Here is a 20,585-nt window from a genome sequence, read left to right as displayed (position 1 = left end):
TTCGCAGTGAGTAAAGTAATAATCCTTTTACTTTGAATTTTTCCACAAAGGTGTTTACCCTCCACTACACCACTGGTCCCGACTCTTAGGTTAAGAACTGATGAAGGTCTACGGGCTGAAATGTTGTTTGTTAACACACTTGGGGGCATATGTCACTGTGTGCAAAGTGTTCCTTTTCTGCAATGTCCAACCTAGACGTCCAGCAGCCCACTGCAGATTACCATATCTGTAACACCCTAACATGTCAGGCAATTTAACATTCTTTTGAATGACGTAAATCCAGAATTATTTTAGTATAGCGAGTTAGGAGTTATTGTTGTCATGTGGGACGATCCCAGATGAGGCTTAATCCCATAATTTCATAGCTGTCAAGGGATTACTAGGAGGCAGAGGCATTTTCAGATGTCCTGTTTAAAGGAAAATTCTACCCCCAAGCTATCTTTTGGTATTTGTTTAATTAGTCCATTATTGATATAGTCCCAAAATGTTTTGCATGTCAGCAATCCACAAGGAGGAAGTTAGAAATAGTTGCTTTAATGTAAAACCAGTGTTCGAGACCACCTAAAGTGAGACCGATTCAAGACCAAGACAGGAGAAAATCAAGTCCAGTTCAAGACCAAGACTGGGGGGGTGAGACCGAGACAGAGTTAAATAATGTGAGTCCAGTTCAAGACCAAGACTGTAATGTTGAGAGGTCACCACCATAATAAGAGTTAGAAATGTCCAGTATTTCTGTGTTCATGTTTCAGAACAACATATGGATTCTTTTCAGTCGTTCAAGTTCTTGCTAGCTTACCAAATCACACCTGCATCTCTAGCTGTGTATAGACTCCGAAAAACAATATAAACAAACGTCAGTCACTCACCCACTCCAGTGGCATAACATGACATCCTACTAGCAGCTAGCTAGCATAAACTGTAGTACTCGAGTACTTGTAGTACTTTTATATTTTTGTACTACTTGAGACCGGACTCGAGTACTACAACACTGAATAAAATTGCACCCAAAAACTATCTTTTGGTATTTGTTTACAGCCGGCATCATATGACGCTAAATGCATCATACCGACTGTATTTATGTATTTGAAAAGTTATGTATCTTAAACTTGATTGCTGACATGCAAAACATTTTGTGACTATATTAGCAATGGACTAATTAAACGAATAACAAAAGGTGGTTTTTGGGTGCTGTTTTACTTTAAGCAACTATTTCTAACTTTCCCCCTTGTGGAAGTTTGGCGAGTTGCAACGACACTTAGGCTGTATTCGAAACAACTATCCCCCTCCCCTGCATCCCATTTCCCGCAACACAGTGGAGACTTGCACTTGAGTTTTTTGCTTTCACTTTGGTCCACCAACTTCAAAGAAATATGTATATAATATTTTTTGTTATTGAAAATATGTCATAGCGATTTATACTATAGATAAATGAGCGTATTCTAACTGTGTTTTATGATTTTCCAACTGTTTTGTCATTTTCAGGAAAGGGATTTTGGAGGAATACAGTGAAATTACCAGTCTCTTAACTGATGAAATAGTGAAGGTCCACAAAGAAATACACACGTCCATCGACCAAATTGACCCTGTGTCAGAGTATGAACACTTCATTGAGGTCTACAGGTAGGTTTTAGTGATTTTGCCTTAGAGACTGAACCAAAAAAACAACTTCTCTGGTTGAAAACAGCCATGTGGCATTGATGAGTCATAAATATTCTATTCTAGTGTCAAAATATACTACAAAGGGTATATAGGATCATTTTGGTCATAAAGTCAGTCTCGTCCAAAATCTGAGATTTGTGAGATGATTATGGGGGGAAAATGTCACAGAATTAAGGTAACGCCACAGTTTTCTTTGGGTTGGGTTTATTTCAATCCTGCCCACATTTGGCAGCACCCAAGTAATCATCAAGACCCAATCGTAATGCACATGGTCAATTTGGTTTGACTTTGGATATCCCTATGGTGCTAGTGAAGGACTAACAGTAAATTACACAATGTACAATGAGTGTACAAAACATTATGAACACCTGCTCTTTCCATGACATAGACTGACCAGGTGAAAGCTATGATCCCTTATTGATGTCACTTGTTAAATCCACTTTACTCAGTGTAGATGAGACGGGTTAAAGAAGGATTTTTTAAGCCTTGAGACATGGAGTGTGTATATGTGCCATTCAGAAGGTGAATGGGCGAGACAAAAGATATAAGTGCCTTTGAACAGGGTTTGGTAGTAGGTGCCAGGCGCACAGGTTTGTGTCAAGAACTGCAACGCTGCTGGGTTTTTCACACTCAAAAGTTTCCTATGTGTACACCCAAAGGACATCCAGTCAACTTGAGATTGTTCTGAGNACTCACAATTAGGAAGGTATTCTTAATGTTTTGTACACTCAATATTGGGACAATATTTTAACATTTCAATAGCTCCAAGTTTCAATGAATTATAAACCTCAAAACCACTATGTATTGTAGAAATTCATATACAAATATCGAAAGCATTTAATGAGACAACTAAAAGGTGTTAAACATGAAAATATTGTCCCATTCACATTGTTTAATTAATTGGCGGTCCCTAACTAGCCCCACAGATAGGCTATCCAAAGTCAAACCAACTTTGCCACGGTCACACACCAGCCGGCTGAAGCTAATTGACGAAGGAAGCTACTTCCAGACTCGACCTGATTAGACTGTTTCAAGTTATCTAGAAGGGTGAGTGACTAATTGTGTACTGTTTTGGCAGTGTGTACAAACGCTTCCTGCGTGCAAATACACACACACACACGAGACAACATGGAGGGTCTTGGAGGCATCAAAGCATGCCTCCAAGACCCAAATCTCATTCTCAGTTACATTTCCTAATGAGGAGGATTGACCTAGAGGCTAAATCAGTCAGTTCAGCCCACCTTTAAAGGAAAATTCCACCCAAAAACTATCTTTTCGTTTTTGTTTCAGTAGTCCATTGTTGATATAGTCTCAATGTTTTGCATGTCAGCAATCAAGTTTTCAAGATGCATAACTTTCAAAATACCGAAATCTGGCCCGTATGATGCATTTAGCATCGTATGATGCTGCTTTTTGCATCATACGGGACAGCTTGCTGTATTTTGAAAGTGAAATATCTTGAAAACTTGATTTGCTGACATGCAAAACATTTTGGGACTATATCAACAATGGACTAATAAAACAAATGCCCCAAAATAGTTTTGGGGTGTTTTCCTTTAAGTAACAGTACTTTTTGTCCCCATTTCAAATGATTTTGGTTAACATGTGATGTCATCTTCCAGGTCTCCAGAAACCAAAGAACCGGATGTAGAGTTTGACATTTCACTGTTGGAGGAAACAGAGAATCTTCAAGCAAACGAGATCCTATGGAACAATTTGACTGCAGACAGTTTACAAGCGATGTGAGTAAAACAATGTATGAAGGGAGGAGAGTATTGCGGTCATCGACCTTGTCTCGCGCTGATGTTTTGAAAAGAAGGTGGGAGGATGTTGCGAGGAATCAAGGAAGGACTTTTGAGATCCATCCACTGTCTCATCTCAGCTGTAGTACAGTGTTTCTGATTGACTTAGGATATAGTGTATCTGTGTTGGCTGACTGATTATGTCAAAGGTCAGAGCAACAATTTATTCCACTATCTTCTTCCACAGGCTAAAATCCACATCAGATGAGCTGGTCCTCACTCAGCAGAGCCTACGCAGCAAGGAGGATCTTATGCAGGACCTGGAGAACAAGATCGAGGAGTCCACCAGAACATGTGAAAGGAAGTCTGAGTACGTTGCTACCTTGTCTGATTAATCAGGCTATAATACACAATTAATTGGTGTGTGTGTGTATATATATATATATATATATATTTGAGACATTTTAGACAAAATATCCACTGGAAATAGTTTTTCAGAGAGCCGGTAAGTTTGCCAGTGCCAGCTGAATGCGAGGGAACGTAGCTAGTCGGTCTTTGGTTCGGTGACGTTCAGCTATTGTTTACATTTTGTGCAAGTGTTTATGTCGCATGCGCAAGCATTTTGGAAATGCACGCCGGAAATACAGTGCCTTCAGAAAGAATCCACACCCCTTTGACTTTTCCCACATTTTGTGTTATAAAGTGGGATTAAAATGGATTTCATTGTAATTTTTGGTCAACGATCTACACAAAATACTCTGTCAGTGGCTTGTAAGGATGTTGCACTCTAATGTTTCAGACTGAATATACCCGTAATTGTTTATTACAACCTGATTAATCGGACAAGTTTCTCCCATAAATGTACTGCTCAATTCTTCTTCCATTCCAAAGATGATAGATGCTATGTGAGATTATTTAGCAGATAGCAGCTACTTGCAAATATATCCTACAGACAAAGAACTATATGTGTAATTAGAWTTTTTTTATATAGACTTCATGAATCCTTATAAAAAAGTATGCAAAAGAAGTGTGAAATCAAAAACTAGCAAGTAGAATTGAAAGRGAAGTGTGATGACATGATCTTTCAATAATGACATTTGATATGGTATGCACAACTATTTGGAGGACAATRTCAGATTTTTTTCTAAATGCACATATGGTTCTTTGTTGCAAGGGTTCAAAGCACATTAAAAGCGGATGAAACAGCTGATATGTTCGATGTTTCCCTCGATCTCATTGCTGTCAGTTGTACACCTCCCATTACCAATAGCAACTTAGATATTGTTAGCGACAAGCTAGCTAGATTCCATGTTTGGTGTTGTTTCTAAGAAGCCCAGTTGGCCAGGATCTAACTCCAGGAGTGTGAATGATGTGAAGAGTCATTGAGGCGGACAGGGTACAATGGAGAGAGCTATGTCTGTAGTACAGGGCTCGGCACATATTTCAGGGTCTGCTGGATAACCCCTATAGGAGACAATGATATAATCAGGGCCTGTCCAGTCAACCCCCCTGTAAAGTCTCAGCTACAGGGGTGATAAAGTAGGGCCTAGGCTAGTTGTTTTCCTGTCTGAAGTTCTCTTTTTCAAAACATAAATGAAGTGATGGTCATTTGATGAGGACCATTTTCAAGTAGTGAGAAGTTTGATGTGAAGAATTGTGCTTATTCATACGTTTTAAGCATCACTTTTAAATGGACCCCAGCTTCCTCAGCAATTTGTTGGGTGTTTTGACTGAAATGTCTTCACCACTGTTTAGTAGTCTCTGGTTGTTGGCGGTAGGTGGAGCCGATTCAGCTGCCCTGCTTGCCGGGTAGGCGAACTGTTGCCATTTTGAACCATTTCATGTGTCTGAAGGTACAAACTCTGCCTTCCCGGCGGGCCCGGAGAGCAAATCCTGTGCACTATAGGCCTAACGCTGGCCAATCGGATGGTTCAGATTACCGTGTCTGCTGTAATGTAGCAGACATAAAAGAAAGCTACAACAAAGTTACTGTGACATTTAGAAACGTTTAAAMCCATGACTAGAGAGAGACTGTCAACGTATACAGCAAAGAGCTGCTGTTTTTATTAGTGTGTTCATGTTTAAGTTCTTACTCAGCACTGTCAATAAGCCATAAAATGTGCGCTCTTCCTATTTCCACTCAGCGCTACAACAAGCACTGCAGCAGTAATGAATGAGTAGGAAAGTGGATCGGCTTGCGTTGTTGTTAATATTAGCGGCTTGGGTCTTTTTTGATATCGAGAAATAGGAGTAACTACATGAATTTGTGCATTAGGCAGAAATAATGCGGTGCGACTCAAGTTTTGCCATCAGCTGGAAGACTGTCCCTTTTTGGTCAGTGTCGGTGGAGGAAAGAGAGAGTGGAGGGAGGTTGAGTGACGGACCCTCAGTCTGCTGCTCACTCCCTCCGCTGAAACTGACCATCAGATGCAGGCACCATCAGCCCAGTAAATAAAAATTAAAACTAATGATTAACGGATCTATTACCGGTGTGATCATATAGCCTACCTCAAATGTTTAAATATAATTCAAATATGGCCCAAGCAATTCATGCAAAGCCAATATGTGGTGATAATGTTTTGGGCCTATAGCTTACTGCACAAACCTCATTGCTACAGTACTGTTTTTAATTGGTTATTGTTGCATAGGCTTCCATTTTGTTAAGTAATGTAAAAAATATATATATTTTAAAAATCTGGGCATTAGATCTTGGCTTGTATTTTGACTCAGAAAATGATCTTGACTCAGAAAGGGTTGGTGACCACTGTTCTAGAGTTTACCCTGTTAACACTATCAACGTTTCCCTTTACTGTGGCAATTGTGATCGAATCAACGCAATATTAGCCACTTTCAATGCAACATACCGAAACAAAACGAACTATGCAAGAGAATTTGTTGTAGGTAGAACGCATCGGAGTAGGATTCTATTACATTGACACGTACTACTCAGCCCACACTCTTCACAGACCGGTGCTGCATAAACAATCAGATCTGCAGTTGGCCTAAATGCAAATAGACCATTGCCATATATGAATCTGTGSCATTTACTTTGAGTTGGACTGTGTTTACAGCATGAGCGGTCGTGAGTAGATGCGATTGTTTTGAGATCAAAGCGAGAGCTGCATGTAGCCGTGTGTGCACATTTTTTTCATATCCTTTGCTAGTTAGTGAGTTATTAGTTATAGATAATTTGTAGTTAGCAGTAGTGGAGTGATTGCTACCTACAAGAGCACAAAATCTGTACATTTCTAGATGTCTTTGAAAAGTGAGTCCAGTAAATAGTGTTGTATTTTGAGGCAGGCTTGAATAAGCTAAGTAGCCAATAGGCAGAGGGTAGCATAATTTGTCTGGTTCTCTGTAATGGTATGGGAATAATGCATTTTATTTTGTAAAGTTGTTTCTTGCATCCACGAACACGACATTTTCAGTCACCTCCTTGTCTGAAGGACAAGTGGATAAACACGTTTAATGTTAAGCCCTGCATGTTTTTTCCCCCAGAAGTATCATGGAATGTAGGTCTACATTGAAAACCTGTAGGCTGAATGATAGAACAGCTAGTTCCATGTTAAAATGTTTTGGGATGCATTTTCTCCATTGTTTTTGATGGTAGGACACTTGTAGTCAAATAGTCACACTAGGCTACTTGGCCACTGTTAAAACTGTAACTTAAAGCGGGTATAGCCTCAGTGTTCACAGTAAAATTTGCTCAGTGCCGAAAACAATTAGAGGGAACATTGGTCTTCACACCCATTAATCAGAGCACAAATAAAGCTTAGCAGTTAGAGCTGTTGCACTGTAGGCTATATATCGCTCTGGGAGAAAGCAAACCCCAAAATAATTTTCCACATCCTCATTCCGAGAGGCAGATTAAGCAGTAACACTGTTTGGATTCAGACGAGCGCCAGAGTGTGACTCCCCCCTCATATCTATCCCTATCTTTTCACTCTCACATACACATACTCCCATTTTCTCTCTCCATCTCACTGCCTCTCTCTCTCGCTCTTTGTTTCTCTCACAACACACTCATTCACTCCCTATCTCCCTCCCCCTCAGTGCGGTTCTGCTGCTCAGTCAGAAGCAGTCTCTGGAGGATCTGAGGCAGACTGTCCAGTTGCTGCGCTGCACCGAGGCCAAGCTGGGCGCCCAGAAGGACCTGCTCGACCACAAGATGCAGGAGAACGAGGGCAAGGAGCTGCCCCCCATGGTCAACTACGAGGACGATGCGCGCTCAGTCAACTCCATGGTGCGTCAGTGTTGTTGATTTGTTGTTGGTTTTCAATTGGGAAGAACTTACTTGTCTAGCCTGGAATCCAAGCTGATATGCGATGGTGAACCATGGTGAAACGGAGCATATCAGTGTGGATTTCAGGCTATTGTCACTCAGACACAGCTTTGTAATAAGAAGGAATGCAGCACTTTCCACTCAGACTGACCCACTGTATGAACTTCTGTCCTGTCTTAGACCGTTTTGTGTCGAGCCAAACTGTCGTCTTTGCCGTGTTATTTAAATGCATTCCCCAGAGAGATGCTGTATATCGTTATGAAAGCATCTATTGATTAAATAAAATACGCAGGTGTCGACTTTACACAAAAATGCTTACTCACGAGCCCATTCCCAACAGTGCAGAGTTAAAAAGTAAGASAAATATTTGCTAAATATAAAAGGAAATAGTAACACAATAAAAACAATAACAAGGCGTACCAGTACTGAGTCAATGTGCAGGGGTACGAGGTAATTGAGGTAATGCAGTATGTGGGTAGGGGTTAAAGTGACTAGGCAATCAGGATATATACGAAACAGAGTATCAGCAGCGTATGTGTAAGTGTGTCTGTGTGTGTATGGCGTCAATATGCATGTGTGTATGCAGTGTGTGTTGGAGTGTAGTGTGTGTGTGTGTGTGTGTGTGTGTGCGTAGAGTCTAGTGAGTGTGCAAGGGAGTCAGTGAAAACAATTAAGATACATAAATAATAGAGGGGGTGAATGTAAATTGTCCGGGCAGCCATTTGATTAACTGTTCAGTAGTCTTATGGCTTGGGGGTAGAAGCTGTTCAGCTGCCTTTTGGTCACAGATTCGGCGCTCCGGTACCGCTTGCAGAGAGCAGAATGAACAGCCTATGACTTTGGTGGCTGGAGTCTTCAACAGTTTTTAGGGCCTTCCTCTGATACCGCCTGGTATAGAGGTCCTGGATGGCAGGGAGTTCGGCCCCAGTGATGTACTGGGCCGTATGCACTACCCTCTGGAGCGCCTTGTGGTCGGATGCCGAGCAGTTTGCATACCAAGCGGTGATGCAGCCAGTCAAGATGTTCTCAATGGCGCAGCTGTAGAACTTCTTGAAGATCTGAGGGCCCATGCCAAATCTTTTGACGTGCCCTCTTAACGCCTGTGTTGGTGTGTTTGGACCATGGTAGGTCCTTAGTGATGTGGACACCAAGGAACTTGAAGCTCTCAACCCGCTCTACTACAGCCCCGTCGATCTGAATGGGGTCATGTTCGGCCCTCCGTTTCCTGTAAAACAGATTTCAGTGTTCCTGCATTATAATCACGGCCACTGGGAGCGCTGCCTCTGGATGAGCATTTCCTTCTTTGCTTATAGCCTTATACAACTCATTGAGTGTGGTCTTAGTGCCAGCATCGGTTTGTAATGGTAAATAGACAGCTACGAAAAATACAGGTGAAAACTCTTTCTAAATTGTATCGTCTACATTTAATAATTAGGTATTCTAACTCATCGCGCACCAGCTGTTGTTCATTTTTATTTATTTATAGGGGACAATGTACACATAATAAAGAGACACAAAACCACCAACCCTGATCTTACCGGACTCTGCCGTTCTGTCCTGCCGATGCATAGAAAAGCAAGCTAGATGTATATTATTCATGTCTTTGTTCAGCCACGACTCCCGAGAAGCATAGTATATTACAGTTCTTAACCTCTCTAGGGTATGTGGGATGCTAAAGTCCCACTTGGCCAAAAGCCAGTGCGCCAAATTCAAATAAATTACTATAGAAATCAATCTTTCATGAAATCACACATGGAAGACACCAAATTAAAGCTACACTTGTTGTGAATCCAGCCAACATGTCTGATTTCAAAAAGGATTTACGGCGAAAGCACACCAAACGATTATGTTAGGTCAGTACATAGCCACAGAAAAACACAGCCATTTTCCCAGCCAAAGATAGGAGTCACAAAAAGCAGAAATAGAGATAAAATGAATCACTAACCTTTGATGATGATCATCAGATGACACTCATAGGACATCATGTTACACAATACATGTATGTTTTGTTCGATAATGTGCATATTTATATCCACAAATCTCAGTTTACATTGGCGCCATGTTCAGAAATGCCTCCAAAATATCCGGAGAAATTGCAGAGAGCCACGTCAAATAACAGAAATACTCATCATAAACTTTGATGAAAGATACATGTTTTACATAGAATTAAAGATACACTTGTTCTTAATGCAACCGCTGTGTCAGATTTCGAAAAAGCAAACCATGCAATAATCTGAGACGGCGCTCAGATATAAACAACATTTCTCCGCCATGTTGGAGTCAACAGAAATACGAAATTACATCATAAATATACCCTTATCCTTTGATGAACTTCATCAAAATGCACTCCCAGGAATCCTAGTTCCACAATAAATTGTTGTTTTGTTCAATAATGTCCATAAATTATGTCCAAGTAGCTACTTTTGCTAGCACGTTTAGTACACGTCCAAACGCTCGCGCAGGTCCAGGCGAACGTCGGACGAAAACTTCAAAAAGTTATATTACAGGTCGAATAAACTTGTCAAACTAATTAGAGAATCAATCTTCTTATGATGTTGTTATCATAAATATTCAATAACGTTCCAACCGGAGAATTCCTTTGTGTCTACAGAAGTAATGGAACGCAAGGCGGTATCATGTAGAATGCGCGTGACCAGGAACTGGCTCTCTGCCAGACCACTGACTGAAACACCTCCCATCCGGCCCCACATCACAGTAGAGGCTTCATTCAACGTTCTACAGACTGTTGACATCTAGTGGAATGCGTAGGAAGTGCAAACAGATCCATATCTTACTGGGATTTGAATAGGCGATGAGTTGAAAATCAACCAGCCTCAGAATTCTCACTTCCTGTTTGGATTTTTTCTCTGGTTTTTGCCTGCCATATGAGTTCTGTTATACTCACAGACATCATTCAAACAGTTTTAGAAACTTCAGAGTGTTTTATATCCAATAGTAATAATAATATGCATATATTAGCATCTGGGACAGAGTAGGAGGCAGTTCACTCTGGGCACGCTATTCATCCAAAGTGAAAACGCTGCCCTCTATCCTAGAGAAGTTAATGTCCCATTGATAGGATAGTCTCAAACGGAGCTCGTCCAGTTTATTCTCCAGCGATGGCACATTTGCCAATAGAGCAAAGGGTAGAGGCGTCTTCGCCTTCTATGAGTGTCGGGGCCTGGTCTTTCGCCTCCGATTAATTGAAGTAGAAGTACTCGTCCAAATCGAGGTTAGTGTTCTGCTGTTCTGATGTCCAAAAGCTATTTTCGGTCATAGGAAACGATGGCGGAAACGTTATGTACAAAARAAAGTACACAAAATAGCTCAATTGGTCAGGAGCCTGTAAAATGGCCGCCATTCCCTCCAGCGCCATTCTATTAATAGTGTCTGCTGGATGATTTTGTAAGCCCTAGAGACTGGATTCCACATCACTGGGAATACAAATATGCATCTGTTGCTCATAGATACCTTTTGAAAATAAGTTGGGGATGTTGATCAGAAAACCAGCCAGTATCTGGTGGAACAACCATTTGCCTCGTGCTGCATGACGTAACTCCTTCACAAAGAGTTGACCCGGCTGTTGATTTTAGCATGTGGAATGTTGTCCCACTCCTTTTCAATGGCTGTGCAAAGTGGCTGGATATTGGTGGGAACTGGAACACGGCCGTAGGGTAGTCCCATGTTAAATTGCCTTCTTTATGCATAACCCGACGACCAGCTGTATTCTTTTTTTTCATCATTCTCTAAACATTTTGGTTATGCTTTGTTAGTCATTTTTAACATACAATTGAAGTCGGAAGTTTACATACACTTAGGTTGGAGTCATTAAAACACATTTTTCAACCACTCCACAAATTTCTTGTTAACAAACTATAGATTTGGCAAGTCGGTTAGGACATCTATTTTGTGCATGACACAAGTCATTTTTCCAACAATTGTTTACAGACAGATTATTTCACTGTACCATAATTCCAGTGGGTCAGAAGTTTACATACACTAAGTTGACTGTGCCTTTATACAGTTTGGAAAATTCCAGAAAATTATGTCATGGCTTTAGAAGCTTCTGATAGGCTAATTGACATCATTTGAGTCAATTTGAGGTGTACCTGTGGTTATATTTCGAGGCCTACCTTCAAACCCAGTGCATCTTTGCTTGACATCATGGGAAAATCAAAAGAAATCAGCCAAGACCTCAGAAAAAAATGGTAGACCTCCACAAGTCTGGTTCATCCTTGGGAGCAATTTCCAAACGCCTGAAGGTACCACGTTCATCTGTACAAAAATAGTACACAAGAATAAACACCATGGGACCACGCAGCCGTCATACCGCTCACGAAGGAGACGCGTTCTGTCTCCTGGAGATGAACTTACTTTGGTGTGAAAAGTGCAAATCAATCCCAGAACAACAGCAAAGGACCTTGTGAAGATGCTGGAGGAAACGGGCACAAAAGTTTCTATATCCACAGTAAAACGAGTCCTATATCGACATAACCTGAAAGGCCGCTCAGCAAGGAAGAAGCCACTGCTCCAACACCGCCATTAGAAAAGCCAGACTACGGTTTGCAACTGCACATGGGGACAAAGATCGTACTTTTTGGAGAAATGTCCTCTGTTCTGATGAAACAAAAATAGAACTGTTTGCCCATAATGACCATCATTATGTTTGGAGGAAAAAGGGGGATGCTTGCAAGCCGAAGAACACCATCTCAACCGTGAAGCACGGGGGTTGAAGCATCATTTTGTGGGGGTGCTTTGCTGCAGGAGGAACTGGTGCACTTCACAAAATAGATGGCATTATGAGGGAGGAAAATTATGTGGATATATTGAAGCAACATCTCAAGACATCAGTCAGGAAGTTAAAGCTTGGTAGCAAATGGGTCTTCCAAATGGACAATTACCCCAAGCATACTTGCAAGCAAAGTTGTGGCAAAATGGCTTACGGACAACAAAGTCAAGGTATTGGAGTGGCCATCACAAAGCCCTGACCTCAATCCTATAGAAAATTTGTGGGCAGAACTGAAAAATCATTTCGAGCAAGGAGGCCTACAAACCTGAATCAGTTACACCAGCTCTGTCAGGAGGAATGGGCCAAAATTCACCCAACTCATTGTCGGAAGCTTGTGGAAGGCTACCTGAAACGTTTGACCCAAGTTAAACAATTGAAAGGCAATGCTACCAAATACTAATTGAGTGTATGTAAACTTCTGACCCACTGGGAATGTGATGAAAGAAATAAAAGCTGAAATAGATCATTCTCAACTATTATTCTGACATTTCACAATCTTAAAATAAAGTGGTGATTCTAACTGATATAAGACAGGGAATTTTTACAAGGATTAAATGTCAGGAATTGTGAAACTAAGTTTAAATGTATTTGGCTAAGGTGTATGTAAACTTCCGACTTCAACTGTACTTCCATGTCGTCTTCATCAACAAACCACATACCTAAAAACACTTTCACTCTAAACATAAAAATGTTAGCGTGAACAAATAGACTGGCGCATGGAATGTACATCACGATTATTAGCCAAAGAACCGATTCCAACGGACTTTCCTCAATTGACTAACTAATCCTGCTTTGAAATTGCAGAAAAGACTGTTGCGTACCGTTTTGTTTGAACATTTAGTAGGAAAAAACCACCAAATTAAGTTTCATCAACTTCCGAAGGACCAGGTTAGATGAACCTCGTGGTTTCAGGCTATTACGCTGTGATTATGGAAAGCTGTACGCTTTCCATAATCTGGGAAAAAAAAGCTGGCTCCCCAGTGGGTGGGCCTATGCCTAGATGTGAAATCCATAGATTAGGGCCTAATGAATTGATTTCAATTGACTGATTTCCTTATATGAACTGTAACTTGGTAAAATTGTTCAAATTGTTGCGTGTGTGTGCTTAACAAGTCTCATAATAAGCTGCATTGACTCACTCTGTGTGCAATATAGTGTTTAACAGGATTTTTGAATGAGTACCTCATCTCTGTACCCCACACATACAATTATCTGTATCAGTCAAGCAGTGAAGTTCAAGCACAAAAACCAGGGAGGTAATCCAATTCCTCACAAAGAAGGACACCTCTTGGTAGATGGGTATATAATTTTTTTTTTTTTAAAGATAAGGAATATTACTTTGAGCATGGCGAATTTACTAATTGCACTTTGGATGGTGTATCAATACACCCAGTCACTAGATACAGGCGTCCTTCCTAACTCAGTTGCTGGAGAGGAAGGAAACTGCTCAATACTAACCTAATTGACAGAGTGAAAAGGACGCCTGTACAGAATAAAATTATTCTAAAATATTAATCCTTTTTGCAACAAGGCACTAAAGTAATAAGGCAAAAAATGTGGCAAAGCAATTAACTTTTGTGTCCTGAATACAAAGTGCTATGTTTTGGGGAAAATCCAGTACAACACATTACTGAGTACCACTCTCCATATTTTCAAGCATAGTTGTGGCTGCATCATATTATGGGTATGCTTGTAATCGTTAAGGACTGGGGAGTTTTTCCATAATAAAAGATATACGAAATGGAGCTGAGCACAGGCAAAATCGTAGAGGAAACCCTGGTTCAGTCTGCTTTCCACCAGACACTGGGAGATGAATTCACCTTTCAGCAGGACAATAAACTAAAACACAAGACCAAATGTACACTGGAATTGCTTACCAAGAAGACAGTGAGTGGCCGAGTTAGTTTTGACTTAAATCTGCTTGAAAATCTATGGCAAGACTTGAAAATGGTTACTCAGGAAGACGCATAGCCGTAATTTCTGCCAAAGGTGATGCTAACATGTATTGAATACTTATGTAAATGAGACATTTCTGTATTTCATTTTCAATCAATTTGCAAACATTTCAAAAAGCATGTTTTCACTTTGTTATTATCAAGTATTGTGTGAAGATGGGTGAGAGAAGTAACACAACAAAATGCGGAATAAGTCAAAGGGTATGAATACTTTCTGAAGGCACTGTATGTGTAGCATACTTGGACAACGGATCCCCACTTTTCCCATTCTCCCACGAATAGCCTAAGCCACAGGACTTATCGCAGGCTCATATTTCCCTACGTGGGAGCATTGCGAATCGTAGGTCGGGATTTTTGACCTGGTTAAATGTACATTGAACAACGCAGCTTTTTGGCATGTTTTGTTATTTCTGTTTAAGTAAGTTTGCTCTGTTTCAATGGGAAATACATTTTTGGTTTCCCCAATTTGTGGTTGTGGTCGAGGGGAATTCGTCTTTATCATGTGAATATGGTATCAGTTGATAGAACATTCCAAATTACCATGAAAATTATTACATCACAATACTCGGCAGCCATTGCGAGTGTACCTATGAGTTTACCAGTCAAATTGTCAGGGTTAGAGCTTCTATGACCGTTCTATTCATTCTGTGCATTGTCCTGTACATTTTCATTGTATAGTAGTAGGTCAGTATGCTTTTTGTTGTTGTTGGTCTTCTGCTGTCTCCAAGGACATATTCATTCAGACAACTGAAATGTTGGGGGTTTTTTCAACCTTTTTTCACTTTTCTCATCAAACCATCTGGGGAGATGAACTGTGACAGTGTGTCTGTGTGTCAATCAGGTTTCTGTTTAAAAGACGATGGTGTCATAGAAAACCAGTTCAGAATGAAAAACACTGATGTTGCGTACTAGTTTTCCATTTGCTTCGGTCATTTTAGTGAAATGGGAAACCTATTTCATTGACATTGAGATGTTTGACTTTGAATTGGGCAACGTATGAGCACAACATAAAAACCCTTGTGTTGACTGTATAGTATGTGAGATGATTTAGTGCTGTTGAGCCTCCTTTTGGCTTCAGCGCTCTCTGCAGATAGCTGGGTGAACAGAGGAGGGCAGTGTGAGCACATAGGGATCACTAACCCTCCCGAACATACAGTACTGTCAGGTTTACTATATTGGGCTTGTTCAATTGTTAATGATTCGACTGCTTATAAGTCTAACATATGTCTCTGTATTTTCAGGACAAAGGCAAAGACAAGATATCAAAGTTTGACACCTTGCGTCATTCCATCGCCGGTATCATCCGCTCTCCGAAATCTGTCCTTGGCTCATCATCTGTAGGTTCTGAAGTCTTTTATTTCAAAAATTGTTTTTAAAACCATTGTTTGTGTTGCCTTGTGTAGTGAGTGTGGAAAATATGTTGTGTATCGTACACGTTGCATTCAAGTGGTGAATTATCTGTTTTTATCATGTCAAGTCAACAATAAGTCCTTTTCTGAGTGGAGTGACACAGATCTTCTAGCTGTCTTGACTGACAATTGAAGAGTAATTCACAATTGATCCCTAACTGTCATTATCATATCATCATAATATCATATTTCATCATGTCATTTCATCGTACGTGTCCAGCAGTTTTTTGACGTGATCCCGACCAGTGAGAAGCCCCTGGGGGACCAGGAGTGGTACCACGGGGCCATCCCCAGGACCGAGGCCCAGGAGCTGCTCAAGCAGCAAGGCGACTTCCTGGTCCGGGAGAGCCATGGCAAGCCTGGCGAGTACGTCCTGTCTGTCTTCTCCGACGGACAACGGAGACACTTCATCATCCAGTTTGCAGACGTGAGTTCTATGTGTTCAGTTGTGAATAAAAGCTGTTTGTCTCCCTGCAGAGCAATTGGGTTTCAGCAGTATAAGAGACAAAAGATAAGGATGTCTTCGGGTATATTTGATGCGATGATGTGCGTCAGCCAATGATTACTTTGTGTCACGTATGCAGAGATACGAGTTTACAGGCAACTTGGTACGAACTGAAACTATTTGACAAGGAATTCTATGGTTCATTGATTCAGATGGCAGCTACTAGTAATGCTGCAAGTAATTGCTTGTGAAGTTGAATGGTTTCCGTCAACACGAAAGATGATGATTAGCAAAGCTTCCAACTCATCTTTTGAATTCGTTAATGACTAAGTGAGTAGCCTTGCAGTTAGTCTTCCCTGAGATTGGAGGATTGGGAGTTCGATCCCCAGCCGAGTCGTACCAAAATGGTACCCGATGCGTCTCTGCTTGGCACTCAGCATTACGGAGATGGGTTTGGGGGTAAGGCCCTGGGATAGACTAGCGTCCTGTCCAGGGGGTGTACTTGTACATCAAGCTGCTCCTATGAGCTGTTCTGGCTTTGCACAAGTCTTTCGTTTTTACTTACTTTCTGCTCTTTGCCTCCTCTTTGTCCGCAGAACCAGTATCGTTTTGAAGGCACTGGCTTCCCGACCATTCCTCAGTTAATTGAACACCATTACACCACAAAGCAAGTCATTACCAAGAAGTCAGGGGTGGTGCTTTTAAACCCAGTCGTCAAGGTAAAACATTTTCTCTCATACCCATGTTCATTCACCATGTGATGTAGATCAGAAGTCAATGGGAGTTCTCACAACAGGGATGGGAATGTAATTGTTGCAAAAGCCATCAAGCTGTCTTGAAGGCCTTTAATGGCACACTGTAAAACTCATTAATAGGGTCAGGTTGTCCAGAAGCGTTTGGTGTTAGGCTAATAGATGTTCAGAAATAAGCCCCATCAATTTCAGAATGATCATTCACATTACATTTGATGCTTCCAAAACAGGAAGAGGATAGCAAGCAACACCCACGTCTCAAGTCATTTTCAGCGACAACAGTGGTCTAGGCTCCATTGCTTATAACTAGGCACTGAGTTAAAGAGTAAAAAAACTATTAGTCCTAGTTATACCCTACAAATAGGGCCCCGACTCCTGGCCCTAAATCATGATATTAAAGGTTCTGAAGTTCTTATTTACATTTCATAAAGTTTTTGTCATTTAGCAGATGCTCTTATCCAGAGCGACTAACAGTAGCGAGCGCATACAATTTCATACTGGTCCCCCGTGGGAATCAAACCCACAACCCTGGCCGTCGCAAGCGCCACTCCCTACCAACTGAGTCACACGGGACCAGAATAAACATAAATCGGTTTTGTATTACTGCCATAGTGTTTTTGTACTCGGCTCTCATTTCAGTCAGTTTTCACCAGGTCTTTCATTTGAGATGCATTACTTTTTACAGGCTCTCTCACCGAGACTCATTATGTATACATCCACTATCTGCTGCTGACATCAGCATGAGTCGAAAGGAGGTTGATCCCTAGCTTTTCTGGTACTCGCGACTTTTAATTGATTGATTTTCCGATGTTCTGACATAGCGCATCATCTCAGCGTTATTTGATGTTTGGTTGTGCAGGTTTTGGCCATATCCTGAAATATAGTAAGAACCTGACATCAAGTAAATGTTTCAGTTTTAATAAGTAGTAATAAGTAATAAGTATTGTGCTGTGATCACAGTTAAACAACTTTCTGTAGGTTAAGTTCTAACTACACTTTTGCCACAATTTAATGAAACATATTCCAATTAGGCTTTTCAGTCCTCTACAATACCAGGCTGTTGTTCTGTATTAAATCACATTGATCACGATGTGCTCCAAAAGATTCCTTGGCTATTTTAGCCATTGGCGCTATTAACCTCTGGTTTCCTGACCTGTATGACATCTTTCACGGGCACATTTCTCATGTATAGGCTCGTAGTGCAAATGTGTTTTTAATATCCGCTATGTGCTGCAACTGGATCTAATACGCCTGATGTTTTCTCGATAGAGGGAAATAAGTCAACACTTTCAATAGCCAGGTTTAATCATAAAGAAGTCCTAGAGTCCTCCTAAGCTACCCGGTTGGTGTTGAACATAATGGGGTTTTAATTGCCCCAGCCATTACGAACACAGGGTTAATGGTTGTTGTCATTACTACTGTATTGGGTCTGCTGAAGCCTCCGAACACTAAGTGTTTTTAAATAGTCTTTCTGTGAGCACTTCATAGCAAAGCGGTGACATTTTACCGTTAGGCACCACATTGCACTTGGAAGATTTGATCATTATTTTATTCAATGAGACTGGCCATTGGAATGTGTTATGTTTAGCTGGGCCATTATTTTCTTGCTCCGTGGAAATGTTTTTTGAGGCGTCAAGGTTTTTGTGGCTGAAGTAATTGTTTCTCGGTTTATAGGAATTCTGATAATACAATAGTCAGTCAATGCTTTGTTACACAGTAGCATTTGTATGGTTTCGTTTGTATGTGTGTGTGTGTGTGTGTGTGTGTGTGTGCGTGTGTGTGTGGATGTTTTGTATTTGGTGTTTACATTGCCCGTGTTTTGTTCCATCTTTCGTAGGATAAAAAATGGATACTCAACCATGAGGATGTTATTCTTGGAGAGCTTCTTGGCAAAGTTAGTGGTTTTGGATATCCTCTTCATGTTCACCACATCTGTAGGACAGAGTTTTTTTTTGGTTGTTAAATTAATATATACTAAACAAACTTTTGTTACTGTATCTCTGTTTTTTTTCTTTGTTCTTAGGGCAACTTTGGTGAGGTATTCAAAGGAACATTGCGGGACAAGACTCCTGTGGCAGTCAAGACATGTAAAGAGGATCTTCCACAGGAGCTGAAGATCAAATTCCTATCAGAAGCCAGGTGAGAGGAGCACATGTCCTGCAATACAGTGGAGGAACATGTCTGCTATCAGTCGCAGGTCCCTTTTAAGCGCCTAGAAACATCTGTTCACTCATCTTTGACGTTATTTACCTGAACAAACTTTTAGTCTGGTGTTTTAGAGATCTGACAAATATGTAAATGTCTCGTACTGTCAAATGTTGCTGCTACAGGATCCTGAAGCAGTATGACCACGCGAACATTGTGAAGCTGATAGGCGTCTGCACACAACGGCAGCCTATTTACATTGTGATGGAGCTAGTGCCAGGTAAGTCCAGTAGCATACAGTACTGCCATACAGAAACAACTTGTCCCCCCCGAATGTTACAATTCTGAACATAGATTTTGATATCTTATTGGAAGGAGGGGACTTCTTGTCATTCCTCCGGAAGAAGAAGGAAGACCTGAAGACCAAACAGCTGGTGAAGTTTTCTTTAGATGCTGCTGCAGGAATGGCTTACCTCGAGCTCAAAAACTGCATCCACAGGTATTGGTTTACTGTTGTCAACATCAGTCTGTGGAATACTGTATGTAACATTATTCTGCATGGAGTATTCCAGCAAATAGCCCTATCTGTCTAACGTTCAAGAGATTGCCCATGCTTTGAACAGAATTTCACTTCAGCTGTTCTTATTTGTACTCATGGGTTCTATTAATTGCACAACATTTTATAGATGAAACCTCTTGCTCTAGCAGCAAGCCCACTCCATTTTCAAACCTAACTGAATTTAGACCCCATCAAATGTCTTCCCTCTAAATGCCATGACCCCCCCCCCCCCCCCCCCCCCCCCCCCCCCCCCCCCCCCCCCCCCCCCCCCCCTCGCCCCCCCCCCCCCCCCCCCCCCCCGCCCCCCCCCCCTTTAAAGTAAGATATGTGAGAGGACAACATGGATCTCTCGCTGCTTAACACGGTTTACAACACTATCAGCTTTGATAGTAACACCTTGAGCTCTGAGCCATATCTCTATTTCTCTATGCTGGCTAATTTGAGATTGTGTTTTCAGGTGAAAACTATTCCCACCAAGCCAGATAGTCGTAGCAAGAGAAAGTGAAGTGCTGCTGCTGCTGCAATCAGTCTTTCTCTTAGCACAGCGGGGCCATCAAATCATCTCCGGTGCATTGCTCTTACTTATCTCACCGGGACCAGTATCCCTGAGTGACAGTCTAATTTGTCCCAACTCTGCGGCTCAGTGCTGGCAGTCAGCAGAAACAGGAGAAGCTCTTTGTAAAATAAACTCAGCAAAAAAAGAAACATCCTCTCACTGTCAACTGCGTTTATTTTCAGCAAACTTAACATGTGTAAATATTTGTATGAACAGAACAAGATTCAACTACTGAGACATAAACTGAACAAGTTCCACAGACATGTGACTAACAGAAATTGAATAATGTGTC

The 20,585-nt window shown here is 41.2% G+C and overlaps 1 protein-coding gene across 3 annotated transcripts in view; it reads left to right on the top strand.

The window, feature by feature from the left end:
- The window catches only part of fer (fer (fps/fes related) tyrosine kinase), a 35,050-nt gene that overhangs the window by 7,192 nt on the left and 7,273 nt on the right, over window positions 1–20,585 (top strand). Inside the window, exons 6-16 of one of the 3 annotated variants that reach the window (XM_023983507.2) lie at window positions 1,483–1,620; window positions 3,282–3,401; window positions 3,649–3,771; window positions 7,455–7,644; window positions 15,669–15,764; window positions 16,060–16,263; window positions 16,878–17,000; window positions 18,871–18,927; window positions 19,057–19,172; window positions 19,364–19,458; window positions 19,554–19,677. In XM_023983507.2, the coding sequence (XP_023839275.1) occupies window positions 1,483–1,620; window positions 3,282–3,401; window positions 3,649–3,771; window positions 7,455–7,644; window positions 15,669–15,764; window positions 16,060–16,263; window positions 16,878–17,000; window positions 18,871–18,927; window positions 19,057–19,172; window positions 19,364–19,458; window positions 19,554–19,677 (1,386 nt within the window). Of the gene's footprint in view, window positions 1–1,482; window positions 1,621–2,577; window positions 2,707–3,281; window positions 3,402–3,648; window positions 3,772–7,454; window positions 7,645–15,668; window positions 15,765–16,056; window positions 16,264–16,877; window positions 17,001–18,870; window positions 18,928–19,056; window positions 19,173–19,363; window positions 19,459–19,553; window positions 19,678–20,585 lie in introns of those variants that run through there. The other 2 variants (XM_023983506.2, XM_070440832.1) reach the window with 2 other exon arrangements.

The sequence above is a fragment of the Salvelinus sp. IW2-2015 genome, linkage group LG4q.1:29, assembly GCF_002910315.2.
Source record: "Salvelinus sp. IW2-2015 linkage group LG4q.1:29, ASM291031v2, whole genome shotgun sequence".
Lineage (NCBI taxonomy): Eukaryota > Metazoa > Chordata > Actinopteri > Salmoniformes > Salmonidae > Salvelinus > Salvelinus sp. IW2-2015.
Note: the sequence above shows the minus strand (reverse complement) of the source record. Positions and strands in the feature narration are given on the sequence as shown.